General features: G+C 34.3%; 3 protein-coding genes across 4 annotated transcripts; 1 reads left to right on the top strand and 2 right to left on the bottom strand.

The window, feature by feature from the left end:
* Positions 1 to 315: 315 nt before the first annotated feature.
* Positions 316 to 12,876, bottom strand: LOC126771293 (cytochrome P450 4C1-like). Its single transcript, XM_050491106.1, has 9 exons — positions 12,674 to 12,876; positions 8,226 to 8,335; positions 7,705 to 7,789; positions 6,178 to 6,363; positions 3,900 to 4,276; positions 3,394 to 3,462; positions 2,662 to 2,830; positions 1,807 to 1,986; positions 316 to 1,411 (listed from the first exon to the last, which is right to left on the bottom strand). Exons 1-9 carry the CDS (start codon positions 12,861 to 12,863, stop codon positions 1,248 to 1,250), a joined length of 1,530 nt encoding a protein of 509 aa, XP_050347063.1. The 5' UTR covers positions 12,864 to 12,876; the 3' UTR covers positions 316 to 1,247.
* Positions 12,877 to 14,270: 1,394 nt separating this feature from the next.
* LOC126771290 (la-related protein 7) lies at positions 14,271 to 20,055 on the bottom strand. Its single transcript, XM_050491101.1, has 8 exons — positions 19,624 to 20,055; positions 19,186 to 19,353; positions 18,413 to 18,706; positions 18,267 to 18,299; positions 17,814 to 18,150; positions 17,525 to 17,646; positions 16,765 to 16,857; positions 14,271 to 14,480 (listed from the first exon to the last, which is right to left on the bottom strand). The coding sequence occupies exons 1-8, from the start codon at positions 19,930 to 19,932 to the stop codon at positions 14,271 to 14,273; spliced, it is 1,566 nt and encodes a 521-aa protein (XP_050347058.1). The 5' UTR covers positions 19,933 to 20,055.
* Positions 20,056 to 21,266: 1,211 nt separating this feature from the next.
* LOC126771354 (uncharacterized) lies at positions 21,267 to 24,756 on the top strand. 2 transcript variants are annotated; one of them, XM_050491209.1, is made up of 6 exons: positions 21,267 to 21,411; positions 21,750 to 21,932; positions 22,806 to 22,932; positions 23,012 to 23,169; positions 23,349 to 23,453; positions 24,071 to 24,755. In XM_050491209.1, exons 1-6 carry the CDS (start codon positions 21,391 to 21,393, stop codon positions 24,194 to 24,196), a joined length of 720 nt encoding a protein of 239 aa, XP_050347166.1. In that variant the 5' UTR covers positions 21,267 to 21,390; the 3' UTR covers positions 24,197 to 24,755. The 2 variants fall into 2 exon arrangements, with proteins under 2 accessions (XP_050347166.1, XP_050347167.1); XM_050491210.1 differs by lacking the exon at positions 21,267 to 21,411 and adding an exon at positions 21,531 to 21,641 and having other exon boundaries at positions 24,071 to 24,756.
* Positions 24,757 to 27,211: the final 2,455 nt, after the last annotated feature.

The following is a 27,211-nucleotide window of genomic DNA, read 5'->3' as shown; positions in this document are numbered from 1 at the left end:
TCTCGAGTCAATTGATATCGGTGACCAATGACATCGATGTAAAAAAATTTATTTGTGTTTATTACTCATGTGGTTGGAATAGGCCATAGAGTCTTACATGCATTTTAAATTATCATTATCATGATTAAATAAAATATATACGCTGGTAGATATTGGTATATTCTTATACATGTATAACATAGGTTTGTTTTGATTTAGACAAGGTAAGTAATATCATATTTTAAAAATAAATTGATTATATACATAGTTCTAGGCAGCCATTTATAAATGCATATGTACTTATAAATTTGTTACTGAGTTAATTTTTAATCTGATATATTAATAGATTTACATTTATATACAGGCTGTTTTATTTTATTACGTTTTTGTTAACGCTTTTCATGATAGTCTGATCATTACAAATTTTGCCAACTTTTTTAAACTGACAGCCTAATGTGTAACAGCCTAAAGCTTAAAATATCAAAAGATTAAAAAGTAAATATTAATAAATCACACACACACACGACTGAAAGTAGAAATTAATGAAATTTGTCAATATTTTTTTTTCAGTAGGTTATAATTTTTTAATCAGTGCTATGACATAGTTTATGACGTTACCAAGTACAGATGTAACAAACAAAAGCCACTACAGTAAATATATATTAAGATAAAATATATGTTATATTTATTTTAATTTATTTATTTAGTCTTTTGTACTGCTCCTTACCGCTTTATTATACTTCAAGTCCTCTACCTAAAGGTTGTCGCTAGAGATCACTATTTAAGCGATAAACCGTATGTACGTACTTTTGTAATATTTCTCTGTTTGCTATATTTTGTTATATAAATTGTAAAATATACTTCGTTTCATAGTCAATACACTCACGATTTCCACGGAGACCGAGTAGGTAAGTACTTTGTTTGGTTAGAAACATACATTAGGTTAGGAGAAATAAAAATTTTAATGTATATTGAAAGTTGCAAGTATGTATGTATTTCCATACGAGAATATTTTTCTTCTTTATTAATATAATTTAAATTACTTACATCAAATCACATCATTTAATTTAAAGTTATTATTAAAAATTACTCCAACTTGTACAACTATAAAATTAATGTTTCGTTGCTATAATTATAAATTACATGGATTTGTATGAAAATATTTGCGTGTAAAAAAAAGGTATTCAATAATTATGATAATCCCAACCGTAAAATAAACCTTAAAAATTACCAATAAAACACAACAATTGTACCTCGAATTTTTAACATCAAACTTCTCTTGGACAATATCTTACATAAATGGGAAGTTTAGCTCGGAGTACGAAATCCACATAGAAATTTAAATCGGTAGATTTTGTGACCGCCTCCAAACGGTATTTTCTTATTAAACTTGACGTCAATGTTTTCATCTGCAACATTGCGAACTTTTGACCTGCAAGAAATTACATTTGTCAAGGCGTCACATGAAAATATTTGGCATACATGATCTAAGTTAGCCGTTTAGGTATTAGTATGGAGTATAAGTAATTTTTAAGAAAAAAAGCGAAACGCGCATTTTTACATGCTCTGAAATAGAGAACCCAGTTAGATTCTGGGCGAGCTGTGACAATCTTCTTTAGATAAATCTGAATAAATATTTTATTATATACATTTAAAATATGTTAGTAAGAATTCAACATACGATTCACATTAAACTATAAGTCAAACTTGAAAGATAAATACCAGGTGCTGCAGCAGTTCCCTGTCGACTTTTTCTCGAAACGGATTAGTCAAAAACTTATGTGTACAGGGAGAAACAGCTAATCAATTATTAGAAAGGATTCTCACCGATACAGTTTCTAGAGCCGGCGCTAAAGGGTAGGTAGGCGAAGAGATGTCGATCGATGCAGTTTTCTGGCAGAAACCTCTCAGGAATGAAGCGTTCAGGCTCCGGATACAGATCCGGTCGCCGATGTAAATCGTATATATGAATTTGGCACATTGTCCCCGCTGGTATAACGTAACCCCCTACGAAAAATAAATTTCATCATTGTTTCCCATAACTTGACTACAAAAATTAGTTAATAAGTTGCTTTGGCTACTACGTTCTCTCGTGTTTTCGGAAATACATTATCTACTTCAGCGTACCTGGGGATAACAGCAATAATACCATTATATATATCCATTTTTTTATGTTAAAGGTAGGCGGGCCAATGGGCACCAGATGGTAAGTGGTCAAAACCGCTCGTAGACATTGGTGAAGTAAGAAATATTCACCTCACATTGCCAATGCGTCACCAACCTTGGGAACTAAGATGTTATGACCCTCGTGCATAGCGTTATTGGTGGTTCCTTCCCAGACGGGCTTGTACAAAGCTCTACCACCTAATATATATGTGAACTACCTAGCTTTTGTCTATGGTATAGCCGAGGATTCAAGGTTCGACCCAAGCCGGGTCTATAAAAATTGTAAGGTTTTCTCGTCGAAAAGCATCTTGCTCGGTATCGCACACTCTTATTGTCAGATTAGCTGCCATTGTCTAAATAAGGTTAAAATGCTTAAATACATGTCGAATTTTCCTTAAAATTAACTTAAATTAGTTAGTCGAACACGGACGACACGTTTATTACGGCGCAGCGGCGCTAGTTATTATTATTAGAGATTACACAAGCCAGGAGAAGTCAATTAAACAAACGACTTACCTAATACTATCTCTTCAGTGATACTTCTAAAAATATACGGCACAGATGGGTACAGCCGTAACGTTTCTTTGATACAACAATCTAAATATTTCATCTCTTTTAGGTCGTCGATTGTTGCCGGACGACGGGAATCACCGAAAATACTTTTCATTTCGTCATAAAGTTTATTCTGAAACAAATAAACAACAATTTATTTTAAATAAAAATTATTAAGATTTATTTAGTAAAATTGGGTGTGTATCCGATTCGCTTTACACACTTATAGAGATTCATCTATTCCATTATCTCATTGATTAAAATAGTTTTGGAGTCTATATAATAAAAAAGGTTCATAAATATATTTAAGTAAATACACTCGTAGGTAGAAATATTCTCAACGTAGAACTCTCGTGAAATTATGGAAAGTGATATGCGATATCCATCGTCGGTTGTGAGCATTTTACGACGGGGTCGAACATTTATGTTGAAGAATCTTACAACATTGATTAGCTTTTCTACGCACGTCACACTGAATTTTAAAATTGATCTGACGAGACTTCCAGTCCCAAATGACAAACGTAAGAAAACGCAAACGTCATATTTGTTTTATTAAATATATAAATCCTAGAGTTAATATGTTCGGTTTTTAAAATCTAACTAATTTACCTAGGCATGCGTGCTACATCCATTATTAGACAAGTCAAAGGTCAAACGCTGGCCTATTAAGGGTAAAAAAATAAATAAAAAAAATACCTGAATTTCTGGATTATTCGCTATTAACATCATCAAGTAGGCCATAGTCACAGACGTTGTATCAAATCCCTGAAATAATATTTGAATATTATATACAATAAATAAATACTAAACCGAGATGGCCGCGTGGTAAGAACGCGTGATTCTTAAACGATGATCGTGGGTTCAAACCCGGGCAAGCACCACTGAAGTTTCATGTGCTTAATTTGTGATTATAATTCATCTCGTGCTATACGGTGAAGGAAAACATCGTAAGGAAACCTGCATGTGTCTAATTTCACTGAAATTCTGCCACATGTGTATTCCACCAACCCGCATTGGAGCAGCGTAGTGGAATAAGCTCCATACCTTTTCCTCAAAAAGGGAGAACAGGCCTTAGCACAGCAGTGGGACATTCACAGGCTGTTACTGTACTGTACTGTAAGTAAATACAATATAACAGTAACCCTCTTAGTGTCTAATACATAAGACCTTTAACGTTAAGGTTTCGCCCTACTTATACGTACCCTGAACATAAATGTGTCCACTTCCTCTCTAATGCCGTTGTCGTCAATTTTTCCTTCCTTTTCGTTTTCAATTAACAAGTCCAACATTGCTAGGCGACCCTTTTTATTAAATCTTTTCTCAGCTTCACTTTGGATGTGAATATTAGTATGTAAGTCAGTTTTTCGTTCTTTGATTATACTTTTTGTGATTTGGTGCAATTCTTTTATTACGACTCGTTCGTTCCAGCCGTTTTTTGAAATTTGGAACGTAATGTCTAAATAAAGTAGAATATTTAACATTCTTGGAAACAAGAGTGCTGCGATTTTGTGTATCGCTTCTAGATATTTTGTTGTTAGCGAATCTATGTCTTCTTTCATCGAAGTTCCCATAATTGTCTCTAGAAGATTACATTTCATTTGCGTCATAATAAGAGTTCTGTATAATAATGGCCAATGCTTAATATATATAATGTGTATATTCAGAAAAGGGGCGAATTCATAACAGTAAATACTATTTTCCACTAAGACTAAGATAGGATATAATATCTTTTTTTTTTTTTTTTATAGAATAGGAAGGAGGACGAGCATATGGGCCACCTGATGGTAAGTGGTCACCAAACGCCCTTAGACATTGGCATTGTAAGAAATGTCAACCATCGCTTATAGCCAATGCGCCACCAACCTTGAGAACTAAGATTTTATGTCCCTTGTGCCTGTAATTACACTGGCTCACTCACCCTTCAAACCGGAACACAACAATATCAAGTATTGCTGTTTTGCGGTAGAATATCTGATGAGTGGGTGGTACCTACCCAGACGAGCTTGCACAAAGCCCTACCACCAGTAAATATCTTGATATATATATATATATATATATATATATATATATATATATATATATATATATATATATATATATATATATATGTAAAAATATATCTCATTGAACAATTAACACAATGACGTAAATAGTAGGTAAGTATAGATATTTTTCTAAAGTATCTTTCATCTTTTCTACCTCGTTGGTCTAGTGGCTTGATGTAAGGCCGCAGACCCTAAGGTCCAGGGTTCAATTCCCAGGTCGGGTGAATAAAAATTTATTAGGTTTTTCTATCAGAAAATTTTTAGTAGCATCCCGAAGTCTGGAAGTGTGTACACTCCCGTGCCTCGCAAAGCACGTAAAGCCGTTGGTCCTGCCCATCCCCATCGGATTATGAGAGTGAGGGAAGAGAGAGTGCACCTGTTTGCGCACACACTTGTGCACTATAATATCTCTTGCGCAGTTGGCTAATCTCTATTGAGATTAGCCTCCGTGGCCGAAATCAGTCTGGAGGACATTATTCTAAAGTATGCTGTCAGTACTACCATAGACTAATATTTTTACTGATTTCACATATTCCTAACAGGGTCATCTCAATATCTTTGATTAGTATTGACATTTCGCCAGGAGTATATTTATGGCTCTAAGCCGGATACCTCGCTAGTAATTATTACATATATATAATGAATTAATAGGTAAACAAGACTAAATGCTAGAAAAGTGATTATAATGAAAAAGTTATTATATTTTTCAGTCAAGAAGTTCTAAATAGCAGCCCCAAGTTTGGAAGTCAGTAGTGAACAGCTTTTATGCCGTTTGTCATGCGCCAGAACTGACCGGCCGTGTGACTTCCCAATGGATTATGAGAGTACGAAATAGAGTTCGTCTGTGTTTGCCGCACCTACTCGAGCACTAACGTATGTATCCTTCAAAGATCGGTCAAGCGGACTTCATCATCAAAATATAATAAAACAAAACCTTAATTTTACCCTTGCGAACTCTAATAGTTTTCTTTGTCGATACAGACAATCGTTACCTTCTTTTTTGTTATTGTATATTACTTGCGTAATATAGTAATAATTGCCTACAATTAATTAGGAATGCGTTGTTTATATCAAGACGCAATAAGACAATTATTAATTTCTAGTAGTTTTATGATGTACTATTTAATTGCGATGGACATTAATGGTATTAATGGGAATGTTGAAGCTACTAAGTAACATTAAGCACGCGAGTCTTGAAGTACTTAAAAATAACTTAATTATAATGACTGAAAGAAGAAGCTTCTGTATAAATATTTATATTCTAGTGTAGGTTAAATGTCTCAAAATAGAACTTAAAAACGTATATCCTTCAAGCTCACTTTAGCAACATTTTCACCGGGCGTCAGATAACGACAGGAGCTACGAGTTCTGTTATGGGTTATTTTAATAATACCTACCAATGTGTCCGTCATCAATATTAAAAAAAAAAACTTACTACATATAATTCGAAGTATGGTTTTATTAATTAGTCGATTAACGTCAGCCTGGTCCCTAGCAGCTTCCTTCTCAACCGCTTCCATGAATACTTCAGCCTCATCAGCGAAGGTTCGGGCATATTTCCTCAGGACGTCGAAATGAAAGGCGTGAGTCAGCAATTTTCTCCGATCTTGCCATTTACTACCTGGAAATATAATTATTTTGTGTTATAAATTATATATTTAATATATTTGTATTTTCATGTTAAACAAACAGCACATAATAAATTTTATAAATATCAAATATTAACAAATCATTCCCAATAAAATTTTCCTATAATTGACTAACACATAACTTAGGATAGGCGTAATTAATTCAACAGATAAACGCATAATGAATAATATTAAAAAATTATAATAATCAGACAGGAAAAACATTTGAAAATCGCGTCTAGGTACGTATTAACCAATAAACGATTCATATAATCACCATTGATTTTGCGTTTAATTTAAAAATCTCTAATTTTATAAAAAAAATATCAATAAGTTATGTTATAGTATAAAAGATTATATAGTTAGATGACCAAAGAGTTTGGTATAAGAATTGGTGGATTTTATACGCATTGTCTACCATTCACGGTTGCTATAAATATGCCCAGTTAGTTAATAAATAGCCGAAATGGCCCAGTGGTAAGAACGCGTGAATGACTTAACTTAACTTAACCGATGATCGTGGGTTCAAACCCGGGCAAGCGACACTGAATTTTCATGAGCTTAATTTGTGATTATAATTCATCTCGTGCTTTACGGTGAAGGAAAACATCGTGACCTGCATGTGTCTAATTTCACTGAAATCACCAACCCGCATTGGAGAAATACGCTCCAAACCTTCTCCTCAAAAAGGGAGAGGAGGCCTTAGCCCAGAAGTGGGACATTCACAGGCTGTTATAAAAAAAAAGTTAATAAGAGTAATAGTTGTCTATAGGATTATCTTAGTGTCTATGATAAGGTTTGATATCTATTTACAATAAGAAATACAATCTTCTATTCTAAATATAATTTGAAACAACGCCAGGAATCAAAGTAACCAAGACTCGAGACTTGTATGATAATAAAACAGGTTGCAAATTTCATCACATTAAAATAGGTCTTAGACGTAAACATGCAGATAGTATCGCAAGAGTTGAACCGCGATAATGTAAGTATAAATAATTAGGGACACATAACGTGCAATTGAAAGTAGATACATTGGCCGTTTTTGGGCATGCGCCTGGAGATCACGTGACAAGTTTAGTATGCGTTGTTACCGTTAACTCAGCTCAAATATTAGTCAATTACAGACCTTTTTACAATTATATACACATTAATTTTATTTATTTATACATTTGCAGCCTTTAGTTTGTATTGAAAGTTTTGAAATAAAGATTGTTTCGTATAAAATTAAATAAAAGCTAAATCAGTTATTTTTAGATTATATCATATTACACTTAGGTATACAAGGACGAACTACTATACTTATATATACTATTCTCTGTCTATGTACTTACCATTGCTAATAAGTAATCCGTCGCCGAGCCACCGCCGTAAAAATGTGTACGGCTTATATTTTTTGGTACATTTTGTAATAACAGTCTGTAAAGTTATTTATTCCAAAATATTAATAATCAAAACAGAGACCTATAAATATTAAAGGAGAATTCGTTCAGTGGTTTCGGAAATTATCGTGTACATACAGACAGATAGATTGACATAAGTTAAGAAAATTGCATTTTCGTATTCTATTAGTCGTTTTTTATTGCCTTTCTCCTTTATGATTAATTCATTCAATGTACAGGCACGCGCTTTCTACTGCTTTATTATATTTATATATGTTATAGGTTATATAACTTCACGATACTACCCTAAGAAGCTAAATAAGTATACATGTCAATTAATAAAGTAAATGGTACAAAATAGGCCAGTGTGACCGAGTGTCAGCCAATATATTTTTATAATTAAAAGACAGTTAATCACTGCTAACATTAATTATGAAATAAACTTAATTTAAATAAATATATAACTCGATTACCTCAATGTCGTTAGGATTATAAATATGAATAGCTGTCACATCCAAAGTACCAGATGCGATTACATCGCCGTACGTTTTATTTAAAGTTCTTAAATATTCAAACAACTTATCTGCAACAAAAGAGAAAATAATGAATATAAAAATTGAATTTCGTCTATGCAAAATAAGATAACCAACAATTGTAACTCGGTAGATATCTTTTGTTATGGGCAGTTATGGGGCGTATCAACTAGACGTTGGCCTATCTAACGCCAACAAACGACTCAATGTTGGCTGTAGTCCGCATTCTTTGGCCTTTGCAGTCAAAATACATTTTAGTGGTTTGGTTTTACAGTGGTTTGGAAAAAGAATCATTTAAACTTACATCCCGATGTGAAGTACGTGATTTCTTATTATTTCATTGTTTAAATAAATTGATTGAGTATCAAAAATTTATCATAATAAGTTATTTTTGTTTTAATTAACTTTATTATTGTATATTTGGTTCACTTAATTTGGTGTAAGGTAGAAAAGGAATTCCTGAGCATATTTCGGAGAATGTGCTCAGGAATTACACGAACTGATTCCTCCCGCCCCCTTTTACTATCGAACAGCCAGGCAAACGCGCCACAGGTACACAATGGAAATTCCCCGCCTACGTACGAAGCTTTGAATCTACATTCATCATTCGCACTGCGAAACTATAGAATGCTTTGCCTGAGTCCGTATTTCCTGTTGGTGTCTTCAAATCCAGTGTAAACAGGTTTCTTATAAGCAAGCGTGCTACATCTTAGACCATGTCGATGCTTAACATCAGGCAAATCAACGGTCAAACGCTGGCCTATTAATTGTAAAAAAAAGGCAAATCTGTTAAGACAAACAGAATTACTTTTAATGAGATGAACCACCGGGGTTAGAACTCGTGAATCTTAGTCGATGATTGTGAGTTAAATTCAGGCAAGCACTACTGAATTTTCAAGCATTTATTTCTGTTTATCGTTCATCTCGTTCTTGGCACGAAGGAAAGAAGATGCCTGCATGTATCGGAGGAACATTGCCACATGTGTATTCACTGGCCTTAGCAAAGCTGTGAAATATTTACAGGTCAGGTTATTTATTTTACTTAAATATTGTTTTGAAGTCATAAAGGCAAAAATAAATTTAAGTGTATATAAACGCATACATTTGATATCGACTTTTCTTTTAATTTAACTTTTCACTTTATTAAAATCAATTTATGCCTTATGTACTTTTTATTATTTTAAAGGCCCGCAGGCGGTGTCCTTTTTTAATATCGCTGGAAAAACGCATTTACGCATGAACGCCAGTAAGTCCCACATTTACCCATTACATGTGGGGGCCGATTCACTGATGCCACTAAAAAGCCTCCGTCTATTCCTGGGGGCGTCACGGGATTGCTTGCATGTGTTAAAGTGACTCTCCGATGGTTGGCCTGTCTATGCGGGTCTTCTCCTTTCTTAGAGGAGTTTTCGAAGTAATGGGAGCGGAGTACCGTCGAGTCCCAGCGGTGCCTACAAGATGTCTCTTTCTGCAGCATAACACTCGTAGAAAGACCATCTCCAACCAGCACCAGGGATGCCTCTGGGGCCTCCACGCACCACACCTCGTTAGGATGTGGTGCGCAGTACGAAGACGAGGCCCTGCCTTAATATATAAGTATAATTCGTAATATCGAAGCGAAATGAAATTCCAATAAAAATTCGATTAGTACAAGCTTCAACGTAACAACAATAGAGAGTAAAATTTATGGTACAATGACATAAAATTAAAGGTGAATATAATTGCTAGCATGCTATGTATCGTTTACATATCCAAGGTTTAAAGTAATTTCATACAAACAATGCATCTCGAATAGATATCATGGTTCTTAATGGAGTTCAATCGTTACATTATGCAATCAGTATTATTATTTGATTACAAGTTATATCTACAAACGGTAAAATGACATTATCGTGCAAAAATTTTCTTCACGTGTATCTATTTTATAATTGGTTGTTGTAAGAACTCTATGAAGGTACGTTACGCTTAATAGCAAAACCGTACATATCTGTTTCGGTGAAGAGTTAGTGGAAAAACAGGTTTATAATTATTCTTATAGTGTCAGTGTATATATGGGCGAAGTTTAGAAAGGACTTGCCATGTAAGTACCACATTTGCTCAAATCTCTTAGTAAAAGAAATTTAAATACATAACGGCCCGTTTCGAGTTCTATTTATACTTCGTCCATTCCGCTTTACAAAATAAATATTGTTAGTGTTTTATTTTCAAAATAAAGTTATTACGACAGTAAAAATTTTGGGCTATTGTCGCTTTACAGATTTTTACAGGCGGTAGGGCTCTGTGCAAGCTAGTCTGGATAGGTAACACCCACTCATCAGATATTCTACCGCAAAACAGCAGTACTTGGTATTGTTGTGTTCCGGTTGTAAGGGTAAGTGAGCCAGTGTAATTACAAGCACAAGGGACATAACATCTTAGTTCCCAAGGTTGGTGGCGGATTGGCGATGTAAGCGATGGTTAACATTTTTACAATGCCAATGTCTATGGGCGTTGGTGACCACTTACCATCAGGTGGCCCATACGCTCGTCCGCTACCTATACTATAAAAAAAAATATTAAAAAAACAGTGTACATAACCAGTTTACACCCGAATGTTAAGAGGGAAGGTATAAAGGTATGTACGTGTATACCCGATGTCCCTTTCTGTACCTTTGACGTGTATGAAAAATTTCCTGATGATCGATTGAGCAGTTAATACGTTAAAGCGTAACAAAGTCAGATTCGCGTTTATAATAATAGTTAGGATAAGGATATCATGATACTCGTTACTAGTTTCTAATATATGCGCGTATCACGGATGCGGTTTTTCTAATTGTTTGATTCGTAATTATTAAGGGGACGTCCATTGCAACTGGACTGTCTGAAGGAAGCTACATGATGGTATATCACCTAACGTCATTAACATACCACCAACCACTTTTCAGGCCGTCAACCATGGGATTTAAGATGTTGCTTACCTTTTAGCTTACCATGGCTCACCCCCAACATTAAACCCGGAACATAGCTGTACATAAAACTGATATTTAGCAGATTTAGTAGAGTGAGTGACACCTACCCATACGGATCTGCACAAAGACCTACAATCGGTTGAGTTACGTTTATCAAGTTTGAATTTGTTAATTCTTGAAATAATAATTGTAAGCTTGAATATTACAGAAGACAGTTAGAAATAAATCTACGATTTTAATTAACCGCCTGTGAGCAGAACCTAATCTCGAGCAACTTTGCATGTGTCATCTGACCGACTTACAGTGACGCCGATAAGTATCAAGGACAAGCTATCGTGCGCATTTACAGATGATTTATGTCAAAAAATCAAAATAATTTATTCAGCATTACAATTACTTATTGATTATCAAATTAGAACTACCGGTTAAAAAATACCATGACTTGAAAAGAACCGGCCAAAGGGACTCGGCGGCTTTTTTATCATGTCTTATTCACAAATTTTTAGTATTAAAAAAAAAACATTGACATAAATTCACTAATTGTATAAACTTTTGCACACAGGCGCCCCTTTCCATTTTTTTTTAATTTAGCAGATACATTTTGAACGCTTTTTGGGATCGTGTTGTTATTTCAAAAATTATCCCATATTATACCTTCTCCTTTAAAATGAGGTCAATTCGTCAAAAACAAAATCACACAGACGAACCGGAGCTATTAATTTACCAAAACTTTGTATGACCTATTGTACATCTAAAAAAAACATTTTATATTTATTTGAAGTAAAACAGTGCGTATAAAGTGACAATAATTTGAAACGTTTTCCGTATATAATAAGTTCCGTTGAGCTTCATAATTACGAGCATTTATGACAATGTTAACTCGTTAAAATTTTCTACTCGCTTATTAAACATTGATTTGATCTTTATATGGTAATCTCAATTAAACAATAAATAATTAGTTAATGTTTATTATTTACACAGTATAGTTTATTTATTGATAATAATTAATTTGAGTTACAAAAATAAAATAAAAATAAGATCGATATTTTGGAGAACGTTTGAATTGACAACAAAAGATAAAGCGTACGGTGTGAATAGGCTGTGTGTATGAAAGGTTCAAAAGATATGTATATAACTAGGCCCAATACTGGTTTTAAACAAATTCTTAGCAAATTCGTCGTTATTAAGCATTTTGATCACCGAGATTGCAACTTTGGTTGGGTACATAAGCATGTTTTAAATAATACTTAATTAATTTTTAAATGATTACAATTTTAAAAACGTAGATATAACTATTAAAGAACGTACCTATATAAAAAAATCTCTGTGTCGATTTTATTATTGCACTCTGTATTTGGTTTAAAACATTTTTTTACACGCCATTAAAATAAAAACAAACGAAAAAAATAATTCTTCTAAGTACATAAAAATATATATTACCTCGTGGCAAATTAAAATTGTGCACATTCCCGATAAGTGGCCATCGGGGAGGTCCAGGAATTTTAGCAAACAGCCGACCTCTTCGAGAAAATCGACAATACAAATATGAAACTACAAGAAATATAAACAAACCAATGAAAATCACTTTCATCACATTATTTGTTAAATAACAGCCCACAAAGTTGATCATTTCTGATCTACGTTCTGAATCTTACTGTGGAATAAAAGTCATGTTTATTGATATATAAACAACTGCAACGAGAAGTTAATTCTTCTATATCCATTAATACGAAACCTGAAGGTCAAATATTACCGTATGATTTATGATGTGCATTTACTTAAATATTAAAGAAAAACGCAAACAATGTTTATTTTGTTATTAATATATCTTAGAGAAAATGATGATCTTTGTGTATCAATGCCCGTACTTTTTCATTTTAATTCAGACCTAGAACGCACTTAAATTCGAGAGCGGCAAAAAAATCACGCAAGCGTCAAGAAAATCTACGCTAGCTGTTGGGCTCTAGAACAAACTAGAACTCATCGCAGAAAACGGTCGTGAAATTTCACATATCGATATGCGACATTGATCATAATAATTATAAGATTTCAAGAATACATGCATCAAAAGAAAATGTCATCATAAGTCGGATGTCAACATTTTACGGGTGAGTATTAAAGTGAGTCCTTTCAGAATATTGACCTATATGGTCCTATTGATGATGCCAAAATTTTTATTCGGATTTACGTCGCATTTTATAAATATATTAATTATATTACTATCTTTCTCATCTCATCATCTGACGGTTATTTAAACACAAATTATATTTGTGTATTATTTTATTCCAAAGTACACAAACAACAAATTTGTAAATAACAAAATTTACATTCTAGTTGAATAATATCAAGAATGTAAATTTTGCCATATTTCTCGCATTCGCGTTGGTGATTATAAGAGTAACACAAATTGCTAAAATATTTACTTTGACTAATATATACTCGTCAAACGAAATATTTTAGGAATGGTACCTATGTTGTTAATTAAAACGATTGCGATTTATACTTTGCGCAATAGGCATTTGTAACGCAGTTTTTTATTTGAAATGCAGTTGTCGCGTCTAATGGAAAATTCACAGAGCTCTTAAATTTTAATTTATTAATAAATATCGGAGAGGCTACGGGATCGTGATATACGGTAGCACAAGGCTATCCCGGCTACCGCCCTCCTCAAGGTCGTCTGAATTAGAACCCGCGAGGTCCACACGCGTCCACTGTCCCAGGGGTCGTGTCCTATCTTTAAGCCCCAAGCGTCGTTGCAGGAGTGCCGACACGACGCCTTCTTCGTCTATATCGAGCGTGATTGGCCCTTTTCCATTCCCACTCGGCCGTTTCCTTCTGGACCATGAATGTCTCACAGGAGACTACGACTCTCCACACCTTGAGTGAGAGATCTCGTCCGACCTCACGGTTCAGGAGGATTTACATTTTCAAGCAATGTGATAGATTCAACTTCCAATCCTTTACTTTCCGTTACGGATAGAAGCGCACTGGCACAATTAAACAAAAAGATATATACTTTCAAAATATTTTATTAAAGTTACTCGTCTTCGAACCGTATGTGCGTGTGCGTGGGCTGCGGCGAGGCGGGTGCGAGCGCGGCGGGCGCGGCGAGCGCGGCGGCGCGCGCCCACACCCGCGCGCGGCCGCGCACGCGCCGGCCCGCGCGCGCGCCCTCCGCCTGGCGCCACTGCTCCTGCTCCTCCGCGCCGCACAGCACGCGCGCGCACCCGCTCGAACTGGCGCTGTACTGCGAGCGGAATCACAATGTGATAACATTACACACTTGATATGAATATTTTGGTATTGCAGAAACTATTGTTCTAGCCCAAAAATTTTTTCCAAACTATTTTGAGGGAATCTTTTTTTTTTAATTTTTGTAATGATGTCACTATGTATATAGGGCTTTACATAGCGACTAACGGCACCGACAGTTTTTTTTTATATTTTCACTCCCAATTATTGCGAATACGTAGGGAAAACTTATTATTATTTAGGTCTATACTATTTTAATAAAAAGTTTCTGGACGGACGTAGCTGATAACAGAATGTGAATGTCCCACTGCTGAGCTAAGGCCTCCTCTCTCTCTTTTTAAGGAGAAGGTTTAGAGCTTCTTTCACCACGCTGCTCCAATGCAGGTTGGTGGCATACATATGTGGCAGAATTTCAGTGAAATTAGACACATGAAGGTTACCTCACGGTGTTTTCCTTCACCGAAAAGCACGTGATGAATTATAATCACAAATTAAGCACATGAAACTTCAGTGGTGCTTGCCCGGGTTTGATCCCACGATCATCGGTTAAGATTCACGGTTCTTACCACTGGGCCATCTCGGACGTAGCTACATAACATGTTTATAGTTTGCATGTTTTGATATGTATCTAATTATGATAACTTAGTTTTAGTAAACCAAAGTTTATTTTTTCCATATTAGTACTGTAATTTTTACATCTATTATGAGAACAGTTTATTTTTTTTAATTTTTTTACTATTAATAGGCCAGCGTTTGACCGTTGACTTGCCTGATGTTAAGCATCACACACGGTCTAAGATGTAGCACGCTTGCCTATAAGAAACCTGTTTACTCTGGATTTGAAGACACCAACATTGTACCTATCGGGAAATACGGGCTCAGGCAAAGCATTCCAAAGTTTCGCAGTGCGAATGATGAATGTAGACTCAAAGCGCTTCGTACGTAGGCGGGGAATTTCCACTGTGTACCTATGGCGCTTTGGTCGCGTTTGCCTGGCCGTTCGATAGTATAAAGGGGCTGGAGGAATCAGCTCATGTAATTCCTGAGCACATTCTGGCACGCCTCTCAATCAACTCTAGAGCCTGAAGGTGGTTCTTGGCAGAGTCATCCCAAAGGTGAGAGCAGTACTCCATACAGGACCTCACTTGTGCTTTATATAAGTTGAGCAGTTGTTCTGGAGTAAAGTAACGTCTCACTTTGGAGAGGATACCAAGTTTTCGAGCGGCTATTTGGGCTTTGGACTCAATAAAAGAGGCGAAATTTAGAGTCGACGTGAGAGTAATGCCAAGAAGGTCAAGATGGTTAGTTATAGTTACAGATACTTTTCGGAAGGAGGGAGGTAGCTGGAATTCCCTCTTTTTGGCGAAAAAACAAAAATTTTTTTTCGCCAAAAAAGTTTATTCTTATTCAGTATTTTGGTAATAACTAAACGATCCATTGAACCACATTGGTTACATAAGCTTGCATTATTTTAATAATAGTAGTAATAATCTTAAAATAATGCAAAAAAAAGTTTTATTATATTATAAATAAATAAAAAAGTAAGTTTGCGGTCACTACCTACCAAACACATGCTGAATAAATTGCTCGGGAATATACTGATCGTTATAAAACTTGTTTATCCTCTACAGAATACCTATAACTTTTTATTGGACCCGCCCTTAGGTTTAAGCTTATATCTAGCCACTATACAAACGAGGCAGTCAATTGTTTATAAATATAATTATTTAAAAAAATATCACGGAGGTTTTGACCTCAATTTTTCCGCGTTAAATAATGACGGCTAGAATTTAATGCTAATGAAAACCATAGATTATTCAAGATACCAATAATATCAATCAATGTCGCGATTGTGCGAGTGTAGAGCCGGCTTTATAAATTAGTAAATTACTGTAACTAACGTAAGCTGCGACAGCTTTAAAACTATAAATTATTACTATAATAAAATTATGTTAACTATAGTAATTACAAATCATTTAAAAGATTTATTTTTAACTATAAATGTCTAATATTATGTCTTAATTTTATTTATGAGTTACAATGTGTATGTCCTTCTTAGCTAACAGCTATTATAAAAAAAGGCGCTTATTTGTATGTCTGTTACACTTTCACGCCTCTACTCATCCGATTATCGTTAAATTTTTCAATTACGTTGTGAGGGTAACAGAAAAGGATATATAGTATCTAAACACTTGTAGTGTAGACTTTTCGACCTTACCTTGGTTCTGCTTAATAATATTCGTCAGAAAGTCACAGAATTACATAAATTCATTACTCACTTCGTCTGCAGCTTTCGAGGAATCGAAGCGAATAAATACTTCCGTTTGTCCTTCTTTAACGTCAACGTGTAACACATGAATGTTACTTTTTATCTAAAACAAAAAACGCTATAAATAAAAAATAAAAACAATAAATGAGGATTTATTCTGTTAATAATATTTATTAGTTACTTAATATCATATTAATACGAAAAAATCTAAAATTGTCATTTAAAAAAAAAAGGGTTAAAAATTGAAAACGTCAATAGCGCTGCCTAGAAATGTAATCGTCGGAAGGTCTACCCTGACCCCTTGGGCTATTATGTACCCAACTACTAATACAAGCTGGACGCCAAATTGGGGAGATAAATAGGCACATTAGTAATTTATTTAAAACAAAAACGAGCATCGCTAGTTTTCATTGAAAAAAAATATTCAATTTATTTCATACAAAAGCTACTATTGCCATGTGCAAAATAGCTTCCAAGATATTGCGTTCCTGGCGTCTGTCAGTTGGTCATAATTAATGATATATTTCAAAGATAAACAGTTAATACCTTTTAACTGTGCAGTACAAATTTTTATAATTTTTCATTTTTATTTTTAAAAATTGAAATAAACTCATAATTATAATGTTTAAGTCGACATATTTTTATCGTTAATTCTTTGCTATTTCAGAGTTACATCGATTCAAATATAGATCTGACAGATTCAATGGATGCATTTTTACTTTAACTTTTTTGTAATCATATGATACTTAAATATAATTTCTTGTACATACTGTTCTCTTCGTAAGCCTCACATCCAAGCAAGGTTCTGGAAGGACTTCTTTAACAAATACTCCAGGGATCTTTTGCAGTGGTTCCACGTGCTTGGCACCAGCTATATCTCGTGTACTATTTACTGAAAAGAAATTTACAGTTTACGCTCACGTCTTTTCGGTTATGTCACTTTTCGGTATACTTTGACAAAGTTCTGTTCTAATATAGGCGGGTTATAAGTTAAATGAAACTATTGTTAAGTCACAAATTAACATATTGGCAATAACATAGCAATAACGTAGTCATTACCAGGTTCAACTTCTACAGGTGGCGCAGCTGGTGCAGGTATGCCTGAGTATGCGTGCCTTTTATTCCTCAAATTTGTTTTAATATCCCTCATATATTTTCTCTGCAGGTTTAGATATTTGTTCCTTAGAGATTTCCATTCGGATTTTGATAATACTTGTAAACCCCATAGAGCACCCTTTGGAGCTTCTCCTTTGGATAGGCCTTTTGATTTACCCTTCTCTTTAGAAGACCTTTTCTTTAATTTTTTCTTTCTCGGTGCATCATCTGGATTTTTTATTTCATCATGACTGGTCATTTCTTCTTTTGATTCCATATCAATATCTAAAGTTTTATCATCCTAAAAGAAAATAAATATAAATTCAAATCATAACAAAACTGTATACTGTACTACCACTGTACTACTACTGTACTGTAGTGTTAATAATAATATTTGACAAAAGTTCACATTGTTACCTCAATTGGTGTTGTTATACTTTTATTTTCTTCCTGAAACAATTAGTTAAAATAAAAAAAAGTTATACATTTTGATATTTTCAAATTTCGAATGCTTCTTCAAAATGAGAATCTTATGTATTTAACAATGTATATATATTACTTACAGTTGGTGTATCAATAACTTTTTCACTATCCGATTCCATATCCTGTTTTAATTCTAAATTCTTCAAAGGTTTCTTTTCTTTCACCTTTTTAGCCTTTTTCTTTGGTGGTTCATCATCGTCTTTAACATCGGGATTATTTTCGGGAGCTTCGTCAATAGTATCAACATTGAACATTTTGATAGATGACAATTCCTCGGGAGGCATGCAAGATGGTAGCTTACAGCCCATTTTAGTGAAAGCGTTTATGCATTTCTGTGCATCTTGTGGTTTACTAAATTCTATAAAGGCAAAACCCTTAAAGAGTTTATATAAATTAATTACCAATTGTTATTAACTTGTAATCAAATATTAGCCCACCATAATTTTGAAAAACTAACCATATAAAAATGTTGATAAAGAAAAAATATATTTTAATACAATTATAATTTAATAAGAGTAAGCCCAAATCATTTAATTACATTTTTTTTATAGATTATACTGGTGGACGAGCATATGAACCACCTGATGGTAAGTAGTTACCATAGCCCATAGACATTGTAAGAAATTTTAATGATTGCTTACATCACCAATGCCCTACCCACTTTGGGAACTAAGATGTTATGTCCCTTGTGCTTGTACACAACTGGCTCACTCACCCTTCAAACCAAAACACAACAATACTAAGTACTGTTGTTTTGCAGTAGAACATCTGATGAGCAGGTGTTACCTACGTAAATGAACTTGCACAAAGCCCTACCTCCAATAAATAATAATTTAAAAAAAAATATATTTACCTTAATATTTTGTGAATTCTTAAACTTCGGTAATGATATGTAGGCAACGTCACCATAATCAGAGAAGACTCTTTCAAGCCATTCTCTACTCGCTGAAACAGGTATTGACTCTACATATATAGTTCGTTGATCTGCATCATATGGTGTCATTTGAGTTTTTCTACGTACCTTTAAAGATTAAAGTAGTATTTGTAATTTCATATATAATTAAATTTAGAATACATGAAAACCTTAATAATTCATACATTGGTTAATTTGAAATTTGGTATAATCTGGCTTATTATTTTGAAATAAATAATAAAACCATAGAGCCCCGAATATATATTTGTATGACAAGTTTTTACAATGGATAATCAAAATAGATTTCTTAATCGACATATCAAATTAGTCATGTGTAGATATGTATATGTAGTCTACTATTATTACAATAAAACTTACTTTTAACTTATCTTCAGATAATTCTAGAAATGTCGAATGTTTCATAGCTTTAACAATATCTCCAACGTCTTGGGTTAGTGTACGAATCTTGTTAAATTTGAGAAATTCATTCAGTGGTACAAAAGGATCACTCTTAACCAAATCTCCAAGAAATCTATCTTTGCTGAGGTTAGCATCGCTGAAGTAAAACTCCATTTGTTTCATTATATTTTCATATAATTGCTTTTTACGATGTCGAATTCGTTTTCTTGGATTATTTTCATGTTTGGTTTCTTGATCCACAGGATCAGTATTTTCTGACTCCGACATTTTTCAATAGTAAAAGTACATTAAATTTAAAACGATTAATAAAAAATAATAACTATTATCTCAGTTGACAATTATAATTAAAAATTCAGAATTTCAGAATATAAATTCCGCCAATTCTCAACTTTTGACATTTGTCAATTGAGATCTTGACATGTGTCAATCATAATCACAGAAATTTATAACGCACAGATAAATAAAATGGTTAACGTTAAAATTTGATGAACACAGAAACTGTGTAATTATAAGCCGTTGGAGCAGACGAGTCCTAGAGTGGAGACCGCGAATCGGCAAGCGCAGCTTAGGGCGCCCTCCAGCCAGGTGGACCGACGACCTTAAGAAGGTGGCGGGCACCAACTGGATGCGGAAGGCGGAGGACAGGGAGCTTTGGCGCACCTTGGGAGTGGCCTATGTTCAGCAGTGGACAACGATTGGCTGTTGATCGATTGATTGTGTAATTATAGGCATTTTTTAAAATAGTGTTGCATTGACGGTTAATGAATTGGTGCACAGGGACTACTGGTTTACCACTTACCATCTGTTACCTCTTTTGCTCGTCTACTTATAATTTAAAAACAAGTTTTATAAATCAAATAGTGCTGCCAATGGTAGCTTTGCAGAGTATACAAATATAACATTTTAGGAGCCTCACTGCGCCTTATTATTATATCATATCAAATATATTAAAACATTATACTTTGATTTATTCCAGAAATTCAATAATATAAGAAAATCAACTTATGGACTTCTTACAGATTGTAATATAATAAAAAATATTACAAATGCAACGAATTATATTATAAGGTTAATAAAATAATATAGTTTTTTGTTTATTCTTAAACTAAAATTTAATTTGCAGATATATGTTCGATCATCTATTTAATCTTTGTAGTTCAAAGATCGTTAATATTTTAATTTTTAAAAAACATTTTGTGTCTCGGGTGTAATGCAGTAAACACGAAATTAATATGTAAATTCTATTAAAAATTGTCATTGTATAGTAATATATAGCTTCGTTTTTATTTTCTCTAATAGATTAAATAATATAATATTGTATCAAATGTACATCTTTTTTTGACTATTTAAAAAATTCGAGAATGTATGACGTACAGATTTTGTATTTAGTATCGCAAATCTATTTTAGACTCATGAGTAAAAAAAAACTAAACGATTTTGTTTAATAAATGCACACTTTATTTATTTTATTTAGAATATACTCATAACTTTGTTAGAATAACTTATATTTTTAATCTTTATATAATTTTAGGTATAACAAATTAACAAAACAAAACAAACAACTCTTACTATTGGTTCCCCAACTAATGGTTGTCATTTCACAATTTGCTATCGAATACATGTTTGTGAAAATTAATATTTTTATCAAATATAACTAACATAAAGACCATAACTTCTCAAATATTGCAGTATTAAACTTTATTTATTAAATGAAATGTAAAAAATATGACTGACAGAGCGATAGCGGTAAGTAGCAATTATTAAATTAAGTGATATTTTTAATAAAATATTTCTTACTTCTCGAGAGTCACCAAGATTAAACTCGATTAAAAGTCTATGCGTGAAAAAATTACTACTTGAATACCAATTACTCTAATGGACATAATTATTGTTTTATATAATTTATGAAAAAATAATCTATGAGTTCCAGAATTGTTTGAAGAATCTTTTGTATTCATTTTAAAAAATCTGTATAGGTACATGTTTTGATAAAATAAAATAGTATTGGGAATCATACAAAAAAGTCTGCAAAACGCTGTTTAAATTTTTAATGTCTATAATTTGTTTTATTTTACACATTTCAGTCCCGACCCAGTCTTGAACAGGTAGTTGCAATAGTAGATTTTATGGAAAAGCACCCAGCTTTAGCACTTGGCCAATTAAGAGGCTTGGAAGGACGAGATGAGAGCAAAAAACTCTGGTTTAAATTGACAAGAATTGTAAATAATATCACTGGACCAACAAGGCCTATGAAGTCATGGATTAAAGTATGAAAAAAATATAAACTTTGTTATTAATTATACTTGTAGGGAATGAGTGAGACTGAAAAAAGCAGACTAGACTGCATGATGGGAGTAGACTATGAGTAAGATCAGATATAAAAATGAACGGCACAGAAAAACACACTGCATGTATCCAAAAAAAATGGTATAAGAGAAAGGGAGTAGTTAAGATTTCTTGTTTGTATTATTATTTATTGCTTAGAATTTCAATAGAATGGAGCTATTATATTAAGCCGTTGGTGCCATAAGAGGCAACTAAACGAAAAGTACAGCCCTTAATTGAGTATATTTTTATTCACCCATAAAGTAATCTGGAACTATACCATCAGCAAAAGCATTCCATACCTTATCCATTGATATTGGCTTCATAGAGAACACAAATATGCAAGGCATATTAGCTTATAATATTAATTATACTTGTATGTTTGAGTACAACAAAAAAACCATATAAAACAACTCTAGATTTCTATGGCCCGTTGACACAAGAAGTTCAAGAAGTCAGTCAATTGTGGGATCTAATGTGTTATGCTCATCATGTCAATAATTATACTGGGTCACTTATCCTTCCCACATCAACCCCTATCTAACTGTGCGGTGGAATAAACTTGAAACTTTAAAAGCAGAGGAGGCCTTAGCTCAGCAGTGGAATATTATATGTCACTTTTTACTTATAATCTTTCTTAAAATCTGAATCCAACACCTAGAACTTACGGATGAAAATTCAATAGTTTATAATTTTTTGTCACGATTAATAGTAATTGTTTGTCAATCAGTTGCCAATAAAGTTGTATTAATACAAAATATTTACCTAAAACCATGTTCTTGATATTATTTAAAATTTTAAATATGGAATTTCAGTATTGGGCAGATAAAAAATCAACTGTTAGATCCAAAGTACAATCAGGTGGAGGCGATCCCAATACTTTATGTTCTAATATAGAAAAGAAAATATGGGATCTGTTTTTAGCAAATGATGGGGGAAATAGTAAGTTCTATAATTAAAGCAACAATATAAAATTTTTCTTCATATAAATGTTATGTTTTTTCTCATATTTGTTTTGTAGAAAATCGTAACTCGGTGAAGCTAGAATCACACTATATGGAAGAGGCATTTTACAATGATGACAATGTGGACCAGAACCATGAGAGTGACCCTGTTATTAACTTTGAGGAGCCAGCTGTTGACCTTGAGGAGAGAACGATGGTTGTCATGGAAAAACTGGTACGTAAATATGAAATCTTGCTGTACAGCTTTGCTTTTGACTTTCAATTAAGGCTGTATGAAAAAGAAAGTAGCGGCAGAATTAAATTTTTATAGTTTTTTGTGTTATTTATATTACTTCCTATTTATTTCTAAAGTGTTAATGGAAGTATAAAGGGTTAAAATATAATTTGTTTCAGGTGAAATCAATGGGTGAGCAAGCAACAGCTATGTCTCAGCTGGCGGAAGCGTCGCAGGCGCACGCGCAGGCCATGGAGCGGCTGGCTGAAGCCTCACAGATACAGGTATTTTAAAGTCGAGAATTGTAAGGTATTTGTAAATTTTGGTTTAATTTGGGGAATTTTTTTTTTATCTATTTTATAAAAGTGAATCATGTGAGTTGCCCGGCATTTAAAACAAAGGTCCTTGTGGTGTATGTGATGACGCAGTGAGAAGTATAACATTGCTAGGCACATAGCATATTCTTGGTACTTCGTTGTAAAACTCTCATGCACTACCACGAAATTTCAATAATTCACTAGTAGGAATCTTAAGCTATGTTGATGTTATATACTTATTACCAATGTATATAATATATTTTAGAAGACAGTATTATTTTAACCCTGGTAAGTTAATAAACGGGAAGCCAAACTTTCTATAATGGTTTCTACGAACGGGACCCATGTGGATCGTGTACCCAAAAAAATTTAAAAAACCTCGTTTATATCAACCACTAGGGGTCGGCCGAAGGTATATGTATATATACGAAGGCTATACTAGATGTTTATATATTATATATGTAAGTTAAAATATCAGTTACCTTACATTTATCAAAAAAAGGTATAAAAATATTTTATTTACTATATATCACATGCGTTTATTTAAATCATTTATTTTTTGTTTTATAACGATTTTTTTCCAGGCTCGTGCGATAGAACGCCTAGCAAACACATTCGAGACGATAGGTGCGGCCACACACGACGTACGCAACGCAATAGTCGACATAGACTCTACTATGAAGCGATTCTATACAACATCACCCACCTAGCATAGGTTTATGCAGTGATGTTGTTTTAAGTGAAAAAAAGAGACTATACTTATTTGAAGAAACGGATACGTCATGAGAAAAGAAATACCTTTTTTTATTTATAATTGATGATACAGTCTAAGATGGAGCGCGTTTGCCTACAAGATGCCTATTCACTCTAGACTTGAAGGTATCCATATTGTAGGTGGTGAGGAAAACGGATGTCTGGGTATTCCAGATCTTAGCGGTGCGTATCAGAAACGAGGAAGCAAATCGTTTCGTACGTGTCTTAGATACGTCAACTACGTACGTACCTTCTTAATAAGTTGTCTGATGCACAAAGTTTTTTTTTCAAATTCTCTGATTTTTTGGATCCTGATATGACTGTTTAAACAAACAAACCGTTCAACGGTATAATATAATTATAGATATTACATTTTATAAAATTGTTGTAAATAATTTGATTTATAACAAATTAAATGTGTAAGTTTTAGTTTAATTTATTAAAATAAACAAGAAAATATAATTGTCAAAGGACTGATTTTCATGTTTTCAACATTATCATACATTTTTTGATTCTGTTTTTTTTTTAGTTTTGATATATTTTTTTAAGATAAGTAATTTTCGTCACATTATTTTATTATCGGATTATATATAATGTAAATAAAATGTCTCAACTTTCGCAACGTCATATATATGTTATTGATATTTATATTAAAATCCGGTAAATTCAATTTTGTCTATGAGTCTATGACTAGTGACAGATTCAATCAAATCATGACCTCAACAGATGCATCTTCCGACGATATTAGCCTAAAACTAGATAAATACATAAAAATATGTTTAATATATTGCATATTAACTATAATATATTTTAAAAAGTTTTATTTTAATGTAAACAGTATTCATTGTAAGAATATTTTTGTTTTTTTTTTAATAAAAAAATTAATTTATATATATATATCTCTGTAAATAATTTGTAAATACCGAAAATTAATTAAATTTATTTACTCAATTCTGTTTATTATTTAAATTAAACATCGAGTTTGAGTAAAGCCCTACTAACGGCTTTACTTATAGCCAATTCCAATCACAAGAGGAGTAAAATATTTTTTAAAAAGCTTCGACGTTCAAGTGACTTGAATATATATATTATATATAATTACCGGCAAGCCCGCTAGGTAAGGTAGCGGTCGCGGTATCGGCAAGGCAGGGGGTGCTAAGAATCACCGGTTCACGGCAGGCTACCGTATAAAACGACTTCACATGGCAACGTACAATGGACGCTCGATGAGGCTGGACCATCACCTCGCCGCGAAGGTGATAACCTCTCCAGGATGGTGTCGGTTTTCTAGTCAAAAAGGGATCTCATTAGCAGAATTGTGGAAATCAGTAGTGTGTCGAACCGGGTAGCGTACCTTGTCCTAAAACTTTCCGACAGGTACTCCCTGAAGGTCGTCGTCGTAGGTATATGCGCCAACTTCGACATACTCTGATGATGTGGTCGAAGCGATGTACGAGGACATCGCAAAGGCCCTCAACGACACCTCGAAGGCCCACTACAATGTTGTACAGGAGACTTTAATGCTAAAGTGGGAGTACAAGATAGCGGTGAATCGAAAGTCGGACCTTACGGCTTGGGCTGCAGAAATCACAGGGGGCAAACGCTGGTAAACTTTCTCGAAAAGCAGGGGCTCTTGTTGATGAATTCCTTCTTTCAAAAGAAGCCTCAGAGGAGGTGGACCTGGCGACGCCCCGATAACGTGACGAGATAGACTTTATCATTTCGAATAAAAGGCACATATTTAGAGATGTTTCAGTGATCAACAGGTTTAATACCAGAAGTGATCACCGCTTGGTTCGAGGCACTCTAAATATCGACTTCAAAGCCGAAAGATCGAGAATGATGAGGTCTACTCTCCGACCTACCATGCTCCAAGCTGCTCAAGGCTCCGAAAAGTTCCAAATGGAACTTCAAAATCAATTCACCGCGTTGGAAACCGTAAGCAGCATTGATGAGAAAACCGACACGCTGTTCAAAATACTGCAAAACACATCCCGCAAGTGTTTTCCGCCACAGAGAAGAGACAACGCACCAAAACTCTCTGCTGAGATACTCGAGCTCATGAGAAAACGACGAGAACTACCATCGTTTTTGTCAGATAAGGCCTTAAATCGAACAATAAAAACGCTGACGCGACGCGATCTCCGACGCTCCGATACCCGTGTCATCTAGGCTGCGATTGAGCAAAATTGGGGATCGAAAGTGTTCGCTCGCAAGTTTGGGAGGCCGCGTCTGACAAAACTTAAAACTGAAAATGGTGGGGTCGTTACCTCTAGGCCTGAGATTGTCGGAGAAGTAGAGAGGTTTTATGGACAGTTGTTCTCTTCAAGATCGAATAAATCCGTGGGAATCAGTATTGATGACCAGCGCGCCCCTCTTACGCGCCATTACTCCGAGGAGCTACTGGTCGTTGACCAAGGCGAGATTAGGGCGGCTCTAGAACAGCTTAAAAACAACAAAGCTCCGGGAGATGACGGAATCACAACAGAGTTGCTTAAGGCAGGCGGGACTCCGGTCCTGAAAGAGCTAGCAAGCCTCTTTAATTCCGTCATCCAACATGGCAAGACCCCGGAAACGTGGAGCGGGAGTGAGGTGGTACTGTTTTTCAAGAAAGGTGATAAAACCCTCTTGAAAAACTACAGACCAATCTCCTTCCTGAGTCACGTGTATAAGCTGTTCTCAGGAGTCGTCACGAACCGTCTCGCCAGACGACTTGACGAGTTCCAGCCCCCAGAGCAAGCCGGCTTTCGATCAGGCTACAGCACCGTGGACCACATCCATACTGTTCGGCAGATTGTGCAGAAGACCGAAGAGTACAATCAGCCGCTGTGTATGGCATTTGTGGACTACGAGAAAGCCTTCGACTCCATCGAAACCTGGGCAGTGCTCGACTCATTGCAGAGATGTCATATCGATTGGAGATATATCGAGGTACTGAGATGTCTGTACAACGCCGCTACAATGACTGTCCA

The sequence above is a fragment of the Nymphalis io genome, chromosome 10, assembly GCF_905147045.1.
Source record: "Nymphalis io chromosome 10, ilAglIoxx1.1, whole genome shotgun sequence".
NCBI lineage: Eukaryota > Metazoa > Arthropoda > Insecta > Lepidoptera > Nymphalidae > Nymphalis > Nymphalis io.
Note: the sequence above shows the minus strand (reverse complement) of the source record. Positions and strands in the feature narration are given on the sequence as shown.

Coding starts and splice junctions, on each gene's coding strand:
- LOC126771293 (XM_050491106.1), bottom strand. CDS start 12,863: ATGATCAACTTTGTGGGCTGTTATTTAACAAATAATGTGATGAAAGTG. Junction 8,336..12,673: donor CAATTTTAATTTGCCACGAG/GTAATATATATT, acceptor CTTTTGTTGCAG/ATAAGTTGTTTGAATATTTA. Junction 3,463..3,899: donor TGGACACATTTATGTTCAGG/GTACGTATAAGT, acceptor ATATTATTTCAG/GGATTTGATACAACGTCTGT.
- LOC126771290 (XM_050491101.1), bottom strand. CDS start 19,932: ATGTCGGAGTCAGAAAATACTGATCCTGTGGATCAAGAAACCAAACAT. Junction 18,151..18,266: donor GTATAACAACACCAATTGAG/GTAACAATGTGA, acceptor ATTTTCTTTTAG/GATGATAAAACTTTAGATAT. Junction 14,481..16,764: donor CCTCGAAAGCTGCAGACGAA/GTGAGTAATGAA, acceptor TTCCGCTCGCAG/TACAGCGCCAGTTCGAGCGG.
- LOC126771354 (XM_050491209.1), top strand. CDS start 21,391: ATGACTGACAGAGCGATAGCG. Junction 22,933..23,011: donor AGCAAATGATGGGGGAAATA/GTAAGTTCTATA, acceptor TTTGTTTTGTAG/AAAATCGTAACTCGGTGAAG. Junction 23,454..24,070: donor CTGAAGCCTCACAGATACAG/GTATTTTAAAGT, acceptor ATTTTTTTCCAG/GCTCGTGCGATAGAACGCCT.